Here is a 20,591-nt window from a genome sequence, read left to right as displayed (position 1 = left end):
GTCTACACAGTGTGCTCACTTTAGACCTCAACAGTAAGATAACCCCATGAGCAAAATGGAAATGTAGCACCAGTGGTTCCACGCTGCGAGCCAAACTACAATGGCTGAAAAAGCAGTCATATTTTACATTCTCCCTGTAATGTCTCCGCCACCCCACTGGCCCAGCAGCCCCCTCTAGCATTCTGCCAGTGAATGAGTCCTCACAAAATGGGACTCCTCATGAACTGTTGCTCATGAGCCCGGGAAGACGAATAGACATAATTAAAAAGCCCATAAAAGCGAAGCGGAGGCTTTTATTACAGTAATATGTGGAGGCCTGATTTAATGGAGTGTTTGCTCCTACGTGCAGAACCGACGGATGCGTCGCTTTACTGCCGGGGTAACGCTGACCCCCCTCCCATCGCCAACACACCAGAGGCTCGTAAAAGGCAATATCTAATGATGCACCGGCATGGAGGCATGACAGCGACACTGAGACGTGGGGAAGAAAACCCCTTTCCCTTAAAAGAATCAATGATGAGATGGGACTTTCTTTTTTTTATGATGGTTTGCTAATGAGACAATATAGGAAAACATTTTAGCTGTTATCTTCCTATAATGTTCATGAAATGGGCCTCCTGAAATGTTTTTTTTTTTCCCCATCACACCATGTAGTTGGTGTTGTGGTATGTATACAAAACTTTACAACAGCTTTAAGAGAAGTTTAGCATAAACTGGTGTCTTATTTTTTGTGCTAAAGACACACTGTGAGTGCATAATGGCAACCAAATAAAAACTGGTCAATTTTGCTCATATTACACAAACTAATCAATCAGAATGCTATGTTTAGACTAGTAGGGGTCAACGTGTTATTCTAAAGAAAATTTTGGGGGTGACTTATTTTGAAGGTGTGCTACGGGAAATGGCACCTAATTGGTCCAAAAATAATTCATAATTCATGTACCGTATTGGCACGAATATAAGATGGTGTAATTACAACGCTAGATGGCGCCAGATATCTTTAAAGCGAATGCTGAACTTAACTCCCCAGGCCAAAGCGAACCCGTCACGAAGAAGAGAAATAAAAATAGCGGTAGCACGAAGAAGAAAAATATATTGTTATAATCATTTGTTTCAAATGTACTGTAATTATCTTCTGTATAAAAATTAAATTTGGTGTTCAAAGAAATCTTGAAAAAGAGGGGGTCATCTTATATTCGGGCCAATACGGTATTTTTTGCTAATTTTATCTATGCCAGTAACTTACAAAGGCAGACAGAACAAATGAATGATCTTCATATATATGGCAGAAAGTATATAATTGACATGTGTATCCACTAATTTGTGACATTATTCTCAAAAATGTCCCATTCTATCGTTAATCCCTGACCTACTTACAAAATGACCCAGGCCAACAATCATAAATGTTAAAGCTGTTCAATAATTACGATTGCAAATCTTTCGCCAAGAGTTCAATGGAGGCACCGAATGTGATTGTGATGTTAAATTGGCAAAACAATCCCATTAAAAAGCCATCTAAAATTGAGCCACTGGCTGTGTTGAGTGTTTGGATAATCCGTCTCCCAGTCATTCACTATGATACAACTAACCACATTGTATTTACCAGATACGCGTTTGCCAGGCTTGACTTCAATTTCATCTACTACGTCACAGGTGTCAAACTCAAGGTCCGGGGGGCAGATACGGCCCACCACATCATTTTATGCGGCCCGCGAAGACAAATTATGCATCAAATTTGTGTCATGACTAGAATTGCAAATTGTCTTCACTTTTAATATCCTTTTTTTTAATATTTGACCAGTTTTTACTCGTCTGATTTGCAAACGAGTTATTTGTCGGTTTGTTTTGTAGCTTTTACTGTATATAATATGAGGTGCTCATATATTTATTTGGGTTGACAGTCATAATGGCCCTCCGAAAGAAGCTACGGCTACAATGCGGCCCGCGAAAAAAACGAGTTTGACACCCACTTTGCTCCTCTTTCTTTGTATTTTCTGGCAGTCTAAATGGCTTGACGTGGCACCATGTTGCCTCCTTCTGGTCAATGTGAGTACTACGACAAGCTTCTGCTATGAGCAGGACAATCGTGGAATAATCATGGAGAGATGCACACATTGCTAGACTGAACACACATTCACAAAAATATCTCACACACAACTAGAGCCTTTATTGAACGGCGCTGACAAATATCAAAAGCTGTCAAATTAAAACCATGTAAGCACACATAGTAATTTATGCCTTTTTTAAAAGCTATCGCAACCTACTCAAGTGTGAAGCACGCGTGTGCACACAGACATGCACGTGACCTCTGCTCTGCCCATAATTAACCCTCTTAATTAAGAGAGGGGAAAGTTGCTAAGGAAAGGAGTGGATTTAATTAGCTCTGTCCTCGCACAGGCAGGCGTGCACGCCGCACAACATCACAACCGCGCCGACACGGGCACACAAAACAATTAAACCTCTCTTATGGTGGCTAATGGCTTCACTGACTCAGAGCCTTTCTCATTAAGACTATCAATAATATGCTGATTATATGCATCCGCCAGTCTCCTTAATCAGTGTACAAAGGCACCAGTGAGTGTCTCCAGGGTTTCTGAGCCTTCCCTTTTTTATCTGCCGAAAGTGATGTTTAAATTGTTTTTGCTGAAGACGCTGTAAGAGGCTTCTCTTTGCTTTGTCTTAAACTCCCTTAGCATGGAAGCCATTTGTGTCTTTGTACTGCAAAGGGCTTTATGGGCTGAGGCGATAAGATTATGACTGCGTTTTACTTCGCTCAGGTGTGTGTTTTCCTCAGACAGAGGAAGTTAAAACAGACAGACGTCTGTCACATGCAGGAAAAACAATAGGCCTGCGCTTTGACCTTCAGTCTTTTCCTGTTGTAACTGACACTGCGGTTTGTCCCAGAAGACGGAAGAGGAAAGCGGTGCCTTGACCTACAGCGTTGCACCTCAAGAAGCGACATTCTCACACACCCTTGATGTGGGCCACGATGATCTTCAGTTTTCTCCAATTGACTCCTTTGTCGGATTTATGGAGCTCAACATCAAATGATGTTTTTTAAGCAGGACTGCAGATGACCAAAATATCAATTGATTGTTACCATATTTTCCGGACTATAAGGCGCACCTAAAAACCTAAAATTTTCTCAAAAGCCGACAGTGCGCCTTATAGTCCGGTGCGCCTTATATATGGACCAAATTCCTAAATTTAAACTGGCCCGAAGCATTGTGTCATGAAATCAATCATAAGTGGCCCGCTGAAGACTATAAATCATGAATCAAAAAGACTATGGATCATTATTTTGTGATTTTAAAGTAATTTGTTGCGTCTGAAGTTGAAATAAAAAAGATAAAATGGAGAATGATTTGGATTAAAAATCTAACATGATGCATTAATGGTGCGCCTTATAGTCCGGTGCGCCTTATAGTCTGGAAAATACGGTAATTTTTTTTCAGCGTTTTAGGCAGAATCAATCTCTTCCCATTATGGAGTATTTTGCAGCCAAATGCAACCGTGTAAAAAATAAAGTGCTTCTTTGGAGGCCTTCACTTCCTTGGCGCCAGCTCAGCTGTGCCAACAGCACTGTACGGTACCTCACAGACCTAAACACCAAACATGTGAGACAAATAAATCACCAAGCTGGGGAGCATCTGAACCAACGTGTTAACACGGATGTGATGTACTTCAGAACAGATGTCGTTTTGCACTGAAACAACACACACGCTCCTTCCCATAGTGGACCCACCACCTTCCTTTAAACCACCAGGAGGATAAACCACAACAAAAGGTGCCTTTTCCGTTTATTGCTGCTTTAGATGTTTTTTTTTTCTCCCTGCAAACAATGGATGAAAATAATCTGATCTTTATGTTTGATGTGGATTTTGTTTTTCCACGTGCTAGAATGGGAACGTGCAGAATGTTTGATCTTAACACCCAGGTGCACCACCAGTCTGCTTGAAAGAGGAAGAAGAACACAACTTTAGAAAGTTCTCCTATATGGACCCCACATTTTTAACCTCCAGGTTGTGACCTCAAATCCTGACTGGCAGTTTGAAAGTGAATGCGCGCACCACACACAAACATACCCCTTTATCATTCAAAATGTGCCAGCGCTATCTGCCCGAATAAATAAATCTCCCCCTTATCTCACAGCACAAAACTGACTAAGCGCTCCCACCGGGTCTTGATAGAGGAATCTGTCAGCGCCTCTATTTTGGTTTGCATTTCCCTCATACAAAAACAAAATCCTGTTTTTTTTTCTCGACAATCCATCCTCTTGGTTTTCAGTCCCCGATGAAAATCATCTTGTGTATTTAAGATGAATTGATTCTTTTTTTTATGTTTATGCTTATAGTTTGACTCCGAGAATGATAAATACCAATTTTTGACTTTAATGAGATTTATGAACAGTCCCTTCATAAGTCTCCATTTCACCCCAGTGGATGATGTCAATTCAACATCAAATTTGATTCAAGCTTGATGTCGTATCGATGTTGAATTGATGTCAGATGCCTGGCTGCCTACTAATAGGGACAAATTTGCTCCACCCTCTTTAATAGGTTAATAAAAGAAAGCTCACAAAAGAAAACCAGTGCTCCTTCCTGCAGCGCAACGCTGCCCCCTGCAGCAAAAACAAATAAATGCATTTTACGGCAATTATTAAGATTGTGGATAAGCATTAAATATGAACAATGCGACTTCGAGACACCACTTTTTACTTCAGTGAAAATTAAAGTCACGCGTATGGTAATCAGTTTAAAAAAAAGATATAAATAAAATAACATACTTTTTTCTTAATATGTTTACCAAAACAAAAAGGTAACGTTTGTGCAATTTATAAAGAAACCAAGCTTTATTATTATTATTGGCTGAATAGGCTATTAGAAGTTTTCTTTTTAAATATCCAACCAGTAGAGGGAGACATAAATCCATCATTGGTATTAATGCCTTTCAATATGTCCTATCCTATATTTATGAGGCTTGTACGTTGATGAATGAATGAATGAATGAATGAATATCTTTTGAACATGATTTGTTTTTAACTTTTCAACTCTTGTAAAGTGACCTTGAGTGCCCTGAAAGGCGCTTCTCAATTAAATGTATTATTATTATTATTATTATTATTTGTTTTTAAGAACTGACCGTGACAATAAATATAATAACATTTCATTAAATTAAAATGCATAAATGCACACACGATCGCACAATTGCAAAAATGATTGTACACCAGTATGATTATGCAAACGTAATTTACTGACTCTCCTGCAGCTATCTGTATATGTGTGCTTTTGGGCACACGAGTGCAAAATGTAATTGATTTAGGCCTCATCCAGCGCTCTTCCACTCAAGCACAAGCTCACTGATCGTCCACCCACAATCTCCTCTATAAATACATTTCCACTGGAAATCATGTAGCAAATAAATCACCATGGTTACTGTAATATAATAATCACAGTAGTTGGAAGGGGCACTGAGTGGCCACTTAGAAATCGATGATGAGAGTTAAAATGTGCAACGTGCAGTTCCAAGCAAATGACCATCCTCGAACACTATAGTGTTTCCCAACCTTTATTGCGCCATGGCACGTATTTTACATTTAAAACAATATATCATGGCACATTGCACGAAATAAAAATTTTTCAAAAATTACATCTACTGAAATAATGGTGAGTTTGTTCAATTTACTTACAAATGTGAAATCTGGACCTGTTTAGTTTACCACAAAGCTCTGTTGTATATAAATGGGAATAGGCACTATGCCATCTAGTGGCGAAGTTGGATCAGAGACGCTACTTGTAATAAATGTGAATTTTCCGACTAAATTAGTGATATTTGATTTCTCACGGCACCCCTGATGATCTTATAGCGCACACTAATGTGCCACGGGGCAGTGGTTGGGAATCACTATTAAACTAATTGGGAATCACTATTAAACTAATTGGCCTACATTTTGAAAGCCTGGAATGAGCACTAGAAAAAATATATTAACTGTATAGTCAAATTTTTAAGAGAGAAAAGAAAAGTTCATTACTCCTGTTAATAAGATGCAATAAAAAAAACATAAAATTCAAAACATCACAATTTTCTTTCAAACATTAAAATTATGATTAGATTTGCTGAGGTCTCGTGTGACGTCGGCAGTGGTTCAAACCATAATTTTTTTTGCATCAAATAGATATCGCATGCAGCAATGTGATATGGGCAATATCACATCCATTTCCTTTTTTCGTCAGGGAACATCTGATCGAGTCGGATTCTGGTCTGTTTTAGTGACATGTAATTCAAGGATTAAGTTTGGAAAAACTCCAGCAAGATTTGTAAGTGCAAGTGCTGTGTCATCATAATAGTTATGAAAAAGCCAGGCAGCACTCGGTCAGACTGGGGTCTGAGAAAAACTCAATATATTGGTGTCCTTTCAACCTGCGGCTGCACCGAGCATCCTTGCAGCAGAAGCATCAATATTTCAAGGTGATGGGTGGCTGAGCGATAGCTTATTATTGTTCCTGCAGTGATGGAAATGCATAAAGCACTGTTTAGCATAACCTCAATTAGCAAATGTAATCTATTCACATTCATAAAAACAATGTGAGAGCTTCGCCGCCTCCAGAATTTCTTAATTACCGTATTTTCCGCACTATAAGGCGCACCTAAAAACCTCAAATTTTCTCAAAAGCTGACAGTGCGCCTTATAATCAGGTGCGCCTTATATATGGACCAATATTGAGCCACTACAGCAGGCGTGTCCAAAGTCCGGCCCGCGGGCCAAATGTATATATCTTATATCTGGACAAAGTTTTAAAATGGGCCATTCATTGAAGGTGCGCCTTATAATCCGGTGCGCCTTATATATGGACAAAGTTTTAAGATGGGCCATACATTGAAGGTGCGCCTTATAATCCGGTGCACCTTATAGTGCGGAAAATACGGTACTTGATTCAAATTGACTGTGTTTATGAATAGTGTTTGCGAGTGTGTGGGTGAAAGACAAAGCAACAAAAGGAGTTGTCCTCTCTCTGATCCTGAGTGTGTTATTGAATATTACAAAGAATCAATGCGTTTAGACTGCCAGGTCGGGATCACAGGGAGCTTTTCGAAGGTGATGACGGCAAGTTCAGACATCGAGGAGTCCAGCCTGAGCTGTTGGCCTTGCATCAGCATGAAGCTCATGAATAATACACATTCCGATACTGTATTTGGAAGCACTTTGCACTGTGGTGGGTGGGGGAGCTGATGAAGGCACATTGATTTTTTTTGTCAAGGAAGAAGTCAAGTGAAGTTCAGTGAAAAAACAAAATGGGATATTTATAGCCAAGATTCCCAGCTGAGTGCAATCATCACTGTTTGGCTCTTATTGCAGTTGAACGCCGCATGGAAACCTCAATGTGCAAGAAGCCATGTTGTCATGGTAATAATGCATGCATTACCTACGTGTGTATATCAACGAAAGACAAAATGTCGTCACAATTTTGTTTACCAATGAGGATTCCAGCAAATATGCAAAGCAGCGATACTCCAGCCATACAAGTACTGATGGCAAACATTTGACGCTTTTCTTTTAAAAACCAGTAAGCCAAGTGATCGAGGTAAAACGAGCTAAGCTGTCACAGATGATTTATGATGAATTGGAGTATGCTTCAAAATTCCTCTCGTATGTTCTGAAGACACTGGCCTACTTATTGCATGCATTTTCAATTTGTAGCTTCTTACGGTAGCCCACTGGTTATTAAATACAGAGTAGGAGAACTGCTCAGGTGATCACCTGACAACCCATCAAGTTGACAGCAAGTCTCTCTCTCTCTCTCTCTCTCTCTCTCTCTCTCTCTCTCTCTCTCTCTCTCTCTCACAGTCGATTGAGCTTTGAGTCTGCAGTAAGCTCTTTCCTTTTAACATTTGCTGCAATAAGCATTTGGGTTAAAAGCTTTCATAATCAGGTATACGCTCTCAATTGGTAATGTCCGAGATCAATATTATCCTCATTTGATGTAAAAGCTTTGCCCACCACATGAGTGAGTAGCTCTCGCTCAAGGCCACTCTGACTATGGGCTCCGTCTCTGACTATGGGCTCTGTTTGTTTGAGCATGTGTGGGTGTCTGTTTCTTGTCTGCGGGGGCAAACTGCTTCCAACTGGGATCACTAACTAATTGTGGTGAATATATACTCGCTCGAGGTCCACTCAGCACAAATGCTACAGTCACAAATGCCAAACCGAAATTCCTGTCAAAGCAATCCATTTTACATTAACATCTGGTTTAAGTCATTCTCTTGTTTGCGCTGCTAACAACAAAATAAAAGCACTCCCGTTTCTGTTTTCAATATCAGATATTTAACCACTACTTTGAATGATTTTCATTTGTGAGAATTATATTTTTCTCTGTATATATGCAGTAATGCCAGATGACAGAATTGAAACTGAATTCTTCTTTGCCAATCCGCCCCAAGAAATGTGAAGTAGTAATGTCCTCGTGGCTTCCATTTTCTAACGTCTGTGTCCAGACAAACTCTGATGTCTCTTAATGGCTTTCCGCCTTGACCCAGACAGAACAGCGTGCATCTGCTGTGTGCATTGTTCATGCACTCAATAGGAAATGCACAGCAGTCAGTCAATTTGTGTATGCAAACTGTCCATGCAGACTTGATATGTGCTTATAGGTAATCAAATCAGTACATTTATTAAATAGCACTTTACACATCTCAATAAAAATGTGTACTTTTAATCTGATAAATTTGTGTTATGAGTCAAATATACAAAATTTGTTATTTAGTTTGCAGTGTTTTGCAGTCAGGCGGCTCGGTGGCGCACTGGGTAGCACGTCCGCCTCACAGTTAGGAGGGTGCGGGTTCGATTCCACCTCCGGCCCTCCCTGTGTGGAGTTTGCATGTTCTCCCCGGGCCCGCGTGGGTTTTCTCCGGGCACTCCGGTTTCCTCCCACCTCCCAAAAACAGGCTTGGTAGGCCGATTGAAGACTCCAAATTGTCCCTAGGTGTGAGTGCGAGTGTCTCTCTGTGTGCCCTGCCATTGGCTGGCAACCAGTTCAGGGTGTCCCCCGCCTACTGCCCGATGACAGCTGGGATAGGCTCCAGCACTCCCGCGACCCCCGTGGGGACTAAGCGGTTCAGAAAATGGATGGATGGATGTTTTGCAGTCATACCTACACAGTACAAATGGGAGACAAACTAAACCTATTCTATAACAATAAAAAAAACTTTATTTCTTTATTTTATGTGTGGGTGGTATAGTTTGCAATAATGCAATATGAATAGATCAAATATTTTTATTGCTATACGATGGCAGCAAAATGTTAGAAGTCTGCACGACACCACTGCAGAATAAAACAAATTTTAACAACAAACGTATTATTAAATTCAGACGTCTCTCAAAATTGAGCATTATTAAAGATTAGAAAAATAGTATTAGGATTTGAGTTTGTGTTTTGTGTCGTGAAAATGTAGTGATCCCATCTTTATTACTACCCTCTGAAAAGAAAGTACATTTTTCTTAGAGAGCGTTATTGGCCCTTAAATAAATATGTAGTAAATTTAGTGTTTCTGTCATACTATTTGAAAGACAGACAGTAATTTGTTCAGAAATCAGTGGCTACATCTTTCCCCTCAGTGAGATTCAATGTTGTTTCCTAGGGAACAGACACCCCCTCCTTTACCCTTGCTGCTGCTGGACTGTTCCATGCTTAAAATAGGGTAGTAATATATCTGTCCTCGGATCAAGGTCTCTTTATTGGCCATCTAATGAACTAAGTGTGTGACATAACTACGCTGTTAAGTAATCAATAATCAGAAAACACCGTAAGATGTGTGAAATTATTGATTACTAATGTGTTGGTACAGTTTTGACGTGGGATCACCCACCCCTAGCGTGAAGCATTTACTTGCGTCCATGAACTGTCAAAATCGCTTGTTGCTTCCTCCTGCGCCTTAAAAGTAGTGAGTGCGCTTGCGAGCTTTACGACAGACGCATATTCGAAACGCTAAAAAAAAAAAAGTTACCTGTCGCAAAAGTAGCGTGAGGTCTGAGGATGGTCACCTTTGCTTGATGTCATTTGATAGGCAGCGGCTCCTGCACCTCTTCGACCGACGGAATAGCGCTACCCCGCGCAGCTGGATGTGACAGGTTCGCCATCAGGTAGGAAGGAAGGAAATTAGCTTAGCCATTAGCTGCTTTAAGTGAAGCGTCCACTGGGCGCTGATAAAAGGTAACGGAAGAAGTGAAAACAGTCACAGTGGTCCTTCTGTTATTCACTTTTGTTGAACTGTATAAAGTCATCATCGCTGTCTTGCAGGTGCATTGATGCATTAAGTTCACAAGGATCAACGTGTTGATTATTCTGACGTGCAATGTAATTACACATTGTCAAGTGTTAGTATCAGTTTATTAAAAGTGCTATGAGTGTGGGCACGCAAAATATGATAGCGCCATGTCTTGCTCATGGAAATAAGTTTTACTTTGAAGTGCAATAAATCCTCTTGAAAATATCATAACTATATCCATGTGTGAAACATGAAGGACAATGAAACAATGAATTACAATTGTAATTAAAATGTAACAGTCCAAAATGGGATTAAAGATTTAGATTAAAATACAAATAAACCATCCACTCAGTATGGATTGTGGTGGAAAGGGTTTCAAGCTGAACCAAAGACAACCCACTGCTGCTTGATATTTGATTTCAGCTAATAATAGAAAAAAGACAGCTGCCTTTTCATTGATCAGTGTTTAGTGGCCTATTTCTGAGCCTGCATGGTTTTCTCTGTCATGATTAGCCAACATTTGTTTGTTCCTACACATTTTGAGAGACGTTCTCTTATATGGAATTGACCAGTTTTCAGATTTTTTTTCTATTTGGATACAAAGTCATTCCCCAGTTCCCCAGAATTCCTAAATGCCATTACTTTCGAGTGAGCAAGGTAAACTAGGGTCAAACAATAAAAGGGGAGGCGATAATATAAGGGAAGGAAGTGGCTCAGCTTGTTAATCTGCGAGGCCTTTGTTTGTGTGATCTGTTTTCCTGCTGGGAAAAAATCTATTTAGATAGGCGGTCTGTAGGGGGAAATAGGACATGAGCCAAATTAGTCATTATTTAGAAATCAAATGAAAGAGAAGTACTAAGATGATCCCTGATAATGGATGTTAAATTGCATGTTCACTCACTTTTATGGATTTCCTGCGCCATTGACAAAATGTGTAAAAGTGGAGACGACTATATTTGAAAGACGGTTTTGAGGTTTAAAGAGCTCTGCTGCTTTTCGCCTTGGAACATTTGGAAGAGCATTGCATCACTGCGCTGAAATAACCAGGATGAAAGGAAATGCAAAGTTGAAGGGAGTTGTGTCAAAGGCGATATGGCATGACGCCTTCTTGGGACCGGCTCCAAAGTAGCCTTTAAGCCCAGCGCACACGAGGCGCCAATGGCGCTCTTCACCGTCCGTGCCACGTGTGCGGATGCATTTTTGTAGAAGAACTACAATGTGCCTCGCTGTAGCTCTCTTCACCCAACCATTAACAAGATGAAAGAGATGAGTCTCCTTTGGACAGTGTTAGGTGCTGGGATCATAGATGTCGCAATCACGCCGTGCGTGATGTGACTCACTACAAGCTGAATTTGAAAGTAATGACCAGATCGCTGTTCTCCGTCATAACAATAGTTCATCAGTTGGCGAGCAAAACACAATACAAAAAGATTGGCAACAATTTTCTTGTACTATCTAGTTGTCTCTCTTGCTTTACTCTACTTTTAGTACGCACTCTGCTCCGTGCCGGGAGGCCGAAGGTCCGCATGGTCCTGCTCCTCGCATCTGTACCGTCGCAGACAGTCCGGTAGCACCGACGAGAGGCAAAACTGAAATATGAACAACTCAAAGCAAATTTGGGGCATCTGGCAAATACAGTCCTGGCTGGACCAGTCAGTCGATCAGCTTCCGCATCTGTTTGCAAGTTTGCGCCCAATTTTGCATTGGGTACAGCACTAATACTAGAGGTCACCGGATTGGTAAAACCTTACCTAGCCACGTGGGTGTCGCATAACAGCAGAGCGTGAGACTGCGTTTTCCAACCCAGTGACGACAGTAGCGATCAGCATCGTTTCACAAGCGCCTTACCCCAGTAAAGAAATCCAGTGGAAACATGGCTACTAGTCTGTTAATTGGGTATGGAATTGTAAAGCATGTTTGGCCCACCGATATCAACGAAGCACCCAGGCTGCTGTGTCATTCACAGCCTTTGTTTTTGACTTTGTATGCGACTCAGACTGACGGTACAGCTGTTCGATTGAATCTGGATTTCTGACTCATCAGTTCTGTGACACCCCCGGCTTCCACGGCTCACATGATGCCAACCGGCATGTCATCAATTGGATGGAGCGAGGTGGTGGTTGAAATGGGTGGGCCGACCCACCGCCGGTAACACAAACATTGAAAGGACCGCGATTATCCATTCCAGTCAATCGGATTTATGGTAAAATTCGTTGTGAAAGACACTTTAGAGGACCAAAGGAAGAGAGATGTGAATAATTGGAGTGTCTGTCTGGATGATGAGGGGAGGAGGTGCGGAGCTCTTGTTTCCTGGGGGGGGGATGGTGTGACATATCAATAGAACACAGGCAAGGACAGAGAGGATCATCCTTATGAACCAAGTCGTGACGTGCTGAGAGATACGTGCGGAGTCCCTAGACCTATTTCTTCAATATTATGGCTTTGACTGACACGAATGACATAACAGCTCGCTTGGTAGGGCATGAAATTGGGGAAATACCCCGACAAGTTAACATTCAGAGGATGTTACCGTAAGCGCAGTTTTCACCTCATTGCTTACTCTCTTCCAATCGGGATGCACAGACAGCATTGATTCATAGCTGCTCTTCTCCCATTGGCTGGAGAACTGAATGGGCGGTACGGTGTCTCATGCTGTTGGGCAGGAAGGGGCTGGCTCTAGGGTGTGTGTGTGCGGTGGGTGGGATTGCTGGAAATGTTTCAGCCAAATAGTTGAAGTCGGCACTCTTCTGCTTCCTGCCTGCCTGCCCGCTTGCCTGCCCGCCCGCCTGCCCGCCTGCCTGCCTGCCCGCTGCCTGCCTGCCTGCCTCGCTTGCTGCGTGGCTGAGCGTGAGACAGATATTGAGAGGGAACCCGTGTCGGCATGGACCTCGGGCTGCGGCATTGGGCAGCGTGCGAGGAATGACAACAGTTCACATGGTCATTAACTCCCGTTGCTGAGGCAGACAGCCGCACTGTAGCTGCCACACAAGGTGCCTCCTGTGTCGGGGACAGCAGACGGCCAAGCTCGGGGACCTGCCCAAACCAGGTGGGAAAGCATCTTTTAAGAGTTTGCTGCAGTGTGCTGCACACCACCGGTTCAGGTGGGATGTTATGTCTGTGTAAGAGCGTGAGGCTGAAAATGAGAAGCTCCCAGTTAGGACCATTACTGTAGTTTCCAGTCTTGTAATGGGCTTTCTGCACCAACTCCTGCCTGAGAGCAAAGTGAGGCATTATCACAGCGGTGGATTTCACTCTGCCAACAGTGCAAATGTCAGGAGGTTTTTTTGGCCACATGGATTTTTCACTTGTATGTGGGGGCCCACATCACTGATGGTTATAGTTGGATGAGGTGGCTTGAAAATATTTAGCAGTGCGCAGTGTGTAGTTACCAATGAATTTCGTCACAGTTTTAGTATGCACAGTTTTGATATTTAGTCTTTTGAGAATGAAGGGGCTATCATTTACAATATCTGGGCTTGCTTTGATCGTTTGGTGGATGATAAAAGCCAAGGCCAGAGGGATATCGTATATCTGGCGGTGGAACAAACAGTTTGAGCGATGACACGTTAGAAATATTTGACGCAAGATTGTAATGACCAAAATTATATTCTTATCGGTGGTATTAATATATCGCCCAAAGAATTGTAAAACAATTGTAAAACTGCAATTTTATTGTACAACGCAAAGAACAAAAAAATTCTGATTCCTATAAAGAAAAAGAAATTTTCTGGCTCATGTCTTTACCTTCCTCTCAGAGATGCTAATTCTGGTAGATAATTAAACTTTTGAACGATATAGCTACTCTGTCTGAAACTTATCCATGATCTTGGCTCCTCGTACTGGTCAAAGGAGACTTTCATCCCTGTCATGTACTTAAGGGAGAGATCTCTTTTATGCTGTGATTCGAGATGTTGTCTGGTTGTATACAATTTTATGATGATGATGATAATCATGATGATCATGATGATTGTGTACATCACATGTACAATTTCTGGAATGTGTCTGCATTTGTGGATGGATGGATGGATGGATGGATGGATGGATGGATGGATGGATGGATGGATGGATGGATGGATGGATGGATGGATGGATGGATATAAAATAACAATATAACACATCTGCAATAATACAAGCATAACAACTACATCTACTTGATCTCATATTTCACATCACAGTATGTGCTAAGTGTTGCTCACTCTGCATCCATTGCAGGCCTGGTCGTCCTGGAAGGGGAATCCTCCCAATGGGGTCCCTTCTAAAGATTTCTCATTTTCCCCGTTGTTTTTTTTTTAGTTTTCCTTGCCCTCCTGGTGGCTAGGATCAGGGAATATAGTTAATAATTGCCAACAGTGGGCATGGAAGGCCCTTTGAGACGTTTTTGTGATTAAATATGACTTGACATTTTAATCCACCTCATGCCCAAGCGTGGACTCACAGTTGTAGGCACACATCCGCGGTCTCTCTCCTCATCCTCAACTCCATCAGCCATCCATTCAGCCTCACCAATGCAGACTTTCCAACAGTGCTGACACATGTGCTGAACAAAACGGCGGTGAAAAATGCTGCTCATCACAGGCGCAAATAATCGGAACGCCCCGTGGCCGTCACAGTCAAATAGCGCAGACATTCCCTTCATCGAAATCAGATCTCGCTCCTTCCAGGAATGTCACGGCCAAAGCGCTGGAAAAGTTCACAAAGGGTCAAGACAAAAAAAACAGCACACCAAAAAAAAAAAAAAAAAGACAAAAACAACACAGCTCTTGAAGACTGAAACTATGGCGCCTTCCTGGCAAAAATAAAATAAGACAAGCGGTTGGAGTTGTGCTGTATGATATGAACAAAAAGTTACCATATATGATATGTAATGATGATTAAACGTTTAATTAAAAAAAATAAACGAAACACCGGTATCTAGTGGCCAAATAAATTCCAATTAAAATATTCGGTAGCTACTACAACAAGTTCTCAACAATGCAATTAAGTGCAAAGGATTAAATGAAAAAATCTTTAGATAAAAATCTAAAATAACATGATACTGAGTTATATCGTATGATAGACGTCTTCATATCACACGATGCTGTTATTAGGGTTTCCACCATCAAGAGTGTTCACAGTCACAAATGTTTACACTGAGGTTTCATGAGCTGTAATTTTATCTAGATTCACACCAAAATGTTCTTACTTGGCCCATTGTCCATCTTAACAAAACGTTTCAGGAACATTATTTCGTCATGCTTCCTTGTCAATTCTGACTAACGCCGTAATTGCAGGTGATTACTTGCCTGAATCTCGTTAGTACTCTAAGAACTACACCGCAAAATGCAGCTTATTTTAGTATTCAAAATGTGTGATTGAGAGTGGTTAGTCATCTCATCCAATAAGGAGAAAGGCCTGGCGCATATCATGAACAGGGCCATTTGGGTCACGAGCTAAGGCTATTATGCTGCCAATTCGCTGACTCTGTAAAATGCTTCTTGTGTTGCATCACAACGTTAGCTTAGTCCTTGTGAAATCACACACTCTTAAATCACTCCTATTGAAAATGTCTGGCACGTTATCAATCACAATTTACCATAACTGTAATTATAATAATATCATATCATAATTTCAGTAGGCCTAACTTGGCCGCTGTCCTACTAACCTATAGTCACAATGAACACAATAAGCTCAGATCAAATCTAACAGCCATAGAGTGCACACCAGACTAATAGCTTACGTATGAGGTATTCAGAGGTCAAGTCAAGGACTTTCACTTGAGACTCCCCAGTTCCGCTGACTCTCACAATTAAGCAGACTAGTCAGATAATGCCCTTGCCATCTGGACTTAGTAAGCATCAGTAATCCATAAGGTCTTCTACTGTGGTGTATTTCTATATGTACATAGTATGTCCTGCTTAACAGGTCATTTCGGTTTTCCCATCGGGCCTTGACTTCCTTCGTTGTGCCTGAAGACCACTGGTTCAGCTCTGTATAAACTACGGCAGACACTAGCAAGAGCTCAACTAGGCTAAGCCAAACAAAGTGTATGCTGTATTAAGACCTGAATCGACCCAAGGTTAAACCAAAGCTGCGTGCACAACTTATACCGGAGTGGTCCAAAGCAGTCTTCGGTTTTACATCGAGAATGTCCAGGACCCTAAACCTAACCCTAACCCACAAAACTAAAACTATATGATGGATCTTTTCTCAACCCACAAATTAATTATTTGACTGAAATGTCGTAAAGTTTTAGAGGGGCGAAAATGGCACTCTGCCCCTTACATACGTACATTCGGACAAAGTGAGATAGACATTTTATGAGTTCTAAAAATAATGAGGTTTAATTGTTAAAGGTCAGCTCTGGCATGATTTTCACCTCAATGTCTCCTCTACAGCAAAAGCCTCTCCTGTGGGGAGACATTGTGAAATTAAATCATGCCTTGGAGAGTGAAACTACTCTTCTGGACCATTTGGCTGAGAAGGTTCTCATTTCGTTAGCTGTGATCAGACAAGTGGGACAGGTTCTGTTAGACAATGTCCTGGATTCAAGAGAGTTGGGGCAGCATAGTGTTGGTGGACTAGTTACACAAAGATCCACACTCGTAGCACCCAGATACATATTTTTTTGTATAGAGGAAATTGATACAAATATATGTATGCACATAAACAGATGTGTCAGTTAGCCAATATCTAACTTTGATAGTGGGCAACCAGTCTCATGACCCCGGCCTGGGTCATAACCATGTCCAGCACTGGCATATGCATCTGTCTCAGTCACTCTCTGGCTTCTGCACAGCTGCCCAGAATAATTCTGTGCTGGTTGGTTTTCCTTTGACTATATCATCAAACCAGCATGATTATACTGGGTAAATCAGATCCAGAGGTTCTCTCGTCTTGACCCTCACTGAAGTTTTGGACATTCCCTTCTTTGTATGTTGAATAATTGCTTCACTGGTTGACTGTCATGTATTTTAATGAGCCACAAAAGATGAAAACATCCATAATCTCACCAATATTCTTCTTCTGTTTATCTTTCTCTCTCTACTCCAGATTGCTGACAGAAGGTTCCATGTGAGACAGCATTCCTACTGGATGATCCCTGGCTAGTTTTGAAGAGTTCTTGAGTTCGTCTCTCGTCACGATAGGACACTTCACTTCAACACTTTCAACTTCTTCCTGTTCCCCATTGTGGATACATTTTTGGAGACATTGGGACAAGCAGTTAAACTCATCTAGGACCATGCTTTGTGTGCTTCGCCTGAGGTGGCACTTGAGTCTTGCTGAATGATGAACAATCCCCAGTTTAACAGGCAAATACGACTGCAGCAGTGCAGTCCCATGCTCTGCTAACACTCAAGACTTCACCAGTCCCTTTCCTGTCTCCTGAGACCAATCAAATCCACTGACTGAGAGTGGATAATTTTCATCTGTAACTTCCATCAATTGTTTTTTTCTTCTTCTGGAATACGTTGTAACTGCTCCTCAGAGGACGGGCCTCCTCCTTAAACTGAGCAGCTCTCCTACAACCAAGCCAGCAACGCAGCCATGGCTTTGAATATTGCCTCTATACGTGACACAAAATGGCTGACCTTGGAAGTGTGTCGGCAGTTTCAGAGAGGGACTTGCTCACGCAGTGATGAAGAGTGCAAATTTGCCCACCCATCTAAAAGCTGCCAAGTGGAAAATGGGAGAGTGATTGCGTGTTTTGACTCTTTAAAGGTAAGGATATTCTTTTACAGTATAGTATCACTCAACCTCCAAAGAATGTAAACAATGTTAGAAAAATAATTTGAGTCCAATTTAAGGGTGACAGTTTTGAAGTTCCTTGACTGGTGTATTCTGTCATATGCTCAAATTAGCTCAATGCTGTGCAGCAGTTAGTTGATCATCTTGACCTTTGACGCTAAAGGCCAGAGAGGTCTCTTGTCATGCTCACTGTCACCACAAAGATGCTTTTGAAGTTTTATTTGGTAAGTTCTTCCATTGTCACCATGCCTATCTAATGTCCATCATCTGTGAGGGTACATGTCTGGTCTACTCAAGAAGTCATTGCAGGACTTCTATTCCAGGTTCCTTGTCAAGATCAAACAACACACACGCACAACACAAACTGACCTCAAACTACCTACTTTGTAATACCGTATTTTCCGCACTACAAGGCGCACCTAAAAACCTCCAATTTTCTCAAAAGCCGACAGCACGCCTTATAATCAGGTGCGCCTTATATATGGACCAATATTTTGCGCTCGCAACAAAAATAGGGCCTGTAGTGTACATGAACTTCTGCTCTTCGACCCCTGCTCCGCTCTAGTTTAAAAATATGGGCTTGGCTGCATTCCTCCATGTAATCCTCTTGCAATGGGCCACACTAAGCAAACGTGGTGGGGAATGTGTGGGTGCAGTACAGTATGAGCCAGTGGTCCCCTGAGGTCATTTGCACATACACGGTGAGGTACTCACCGGGATGGTGGACTCCCCACCTCATCTATTGCTTGAATGGTCCTCCTCACATGCAGACACAAGCCTCAGCTGGCTCATTTAAAAAAAAATGTCCAGCCATAGGAGATAAGCAAGAAGTTGACTAATATCCAGAATTACCTATGTACGTATTTCATGATATCGCTTTTACAGTGGAGTGTATTTTATTCAGGAATGTGACAACATTGTGCCATCGAGTCCAAATCATTTAAAGCAGGTGAATGAGGGAGATTAAGAAAGCTGCCGTGGATATATTCATTTATTGATGTATTGGCATGAGGAAGATGTAACCGGCTTGATGACACATGTCCAAGATGGCCGTTCCGTATGGCGATGGCAGTTGACTGCTCTGTCTGACACAGAGTTGACGCGTTTTTGCAGTTTATTTATTATTTGCCCTTTCAAAAGTTCATCATAAAATTGGCAGTAAAGCTTTATAAGCTTGAATTTAGCAAGCCTGGTCCATACAATGCTGCATATATCTTGTTCCTTATGTCAAATGCTGGTTGGTGATCATTTTTACTGGCTAAAGATTTTTTTGTTCGGTCTTGGAACCATTGCAGGGTGCAACGCTTTTTGCCTCCTTGGCCCAAACGCTGAAGCTAAAACAGAAATGATTGATTAGAAGAAATATTCTGCAGAATTGCCTTCTCTGCTGCTTATGTGTTGGTTCGAATGAGCACAGAACTCTGCCCATCTGCTGTACCAGTGTCTCACCTGGTCTCAGTCCACCCACTATCTCTGAGTCATCCTCATTTCCCATCACTCTGCAAGCCACAGTACTGAAAAAGGATTTGTTTTTTAGGGGGGAATGGAAAACATTTTTATTTGAAATTTGCTCTCCAGACTCGAAACCATCCTCACATTTGATGAGTTGAAGGCAGCTTCAGAGAAATTCTTCCTGCTACTGTATTGTCGATGTTTCATGCACCTCAGGTGATCTGTGGGTAGGTGGGTGGGAGGTTTACTCTATGTTTGAACTTTAGTGCTGCTTTAAATTATTGATGTTTATTTCCACCTCGTCTAATTCCTACATCTCAGTCTGATCTTTGTGTGTCTGCTTTTCTCTCTTCTATTTGGTTCTGGTAACTTCTATATCATGCATGAAAAACCAACAGCTCTCGCCATGTATTTGTTTTTCAGAAAGGTCACAGATGTATACAAACACCATTTTGTTACTTACCATCACTGCACTCTGGCATATGTCTTTAATATCACGATTAACCCTCTGGTGCATCGTCATAATAACAACAGACAAGATTTTAAATACAATGCTTTTGATTGTGGGTGCGAATCTCTAAGTTTCTGGCGATTCAATTCTGATTTTCAGGGTCACGATTCGATTCAGAAACGATTTTCGGTTCAGATATTATTGTTGCATTTCAACGGTCAGGGTTAGTGCAAGTGGAAATTGAATTGAATCACCAGACACTTAGACTTTTTATTTTTTAATCAAATGAAAAGTCTGCTACATGCATTTCATTTTCATCTTTTCACATGCAAGTGCACACACAGTATTAGGTAGTTACAAACAATTCAGACAAATGTCCCACAGGGGCCGTCACTTATAATGAGACAGATTTCTTCTTAATTGGTTCAGTCTAATGAGGCAACTAAAGCAATCTTTAGGGGCCTGCTACCGAAATAGGTTTTAATCCATTTCACCCAAAAAAAAAACCAGGCTGTAATGAACCGAGCATAACATCACAGTCACATGTAAAAATGTGTCAGAATTAAGAAACATTATTTATGTATTCATTCTTGTCTGAGTGAAACATTGGATTTATTTATTATTTATTCATTTATAGTAACAATGCTATTCCGACATTAATATCACTTAAAACTGACCACAATCATACTTGGAATTGTAG

General features: G+C 41.4%; 1 protein-coding gene across 12 annotated transcripts in view; it reads left to right on the top strand.

Moving 5' to 3' along the window:
* The first annotated feature begins 9,916 nt into the window (after nt 1-9,916).
* The window catches only part of LOC119138236 (muscleblind-like protein 2a), a 28,747-nt gene continuing 18,072 nt past the window's right edge, over nt 9,917-20,591 (top strand). For 2 of the 12 annotated variants that reach the window (XM_037278185.1, XM_037278147.1), the window contains exons 1-2: nt 12,985-13,309; nt 17,293-17,961. In XM_037278185.1, the coding sequence (XP_037134080.1) occupies nt 17,788-17,961 (174 nt within the window). In that variant the 5' untranslated portion in view covers nt 12,985-13,309; nt 17,293-17,787. Of the gene's footprint in view, nt 10,139-12,982; nt 13,310-17,292; nt 17,962-20,591 lie in introns of those variants that run through there. The other 10 variants (XM_037278207.1, XM_037278167.1, XM_037278177.1 and 7 more) reach the window with 8 other exon arrangements.

The sequence above is a fragment of the Syngnathus acus genome, chromosome 2 (assembly GCF_901709675.1).
Source record: "Syngnathus acus chromosome 2, fSynAcu1.2, whole genome shotgun sequence".
Lineage (NCBI taxonomy): Eukaryota > Metazoa > Chordata > Actinopteri > Syngnathiformes > Syngnathidae > Syngnathus > Syngnathus acus.
Note: the sequence above shows the minus strand (reverse complement) of the source record. Positions and strands in the feature narration are given on the sequence as shown.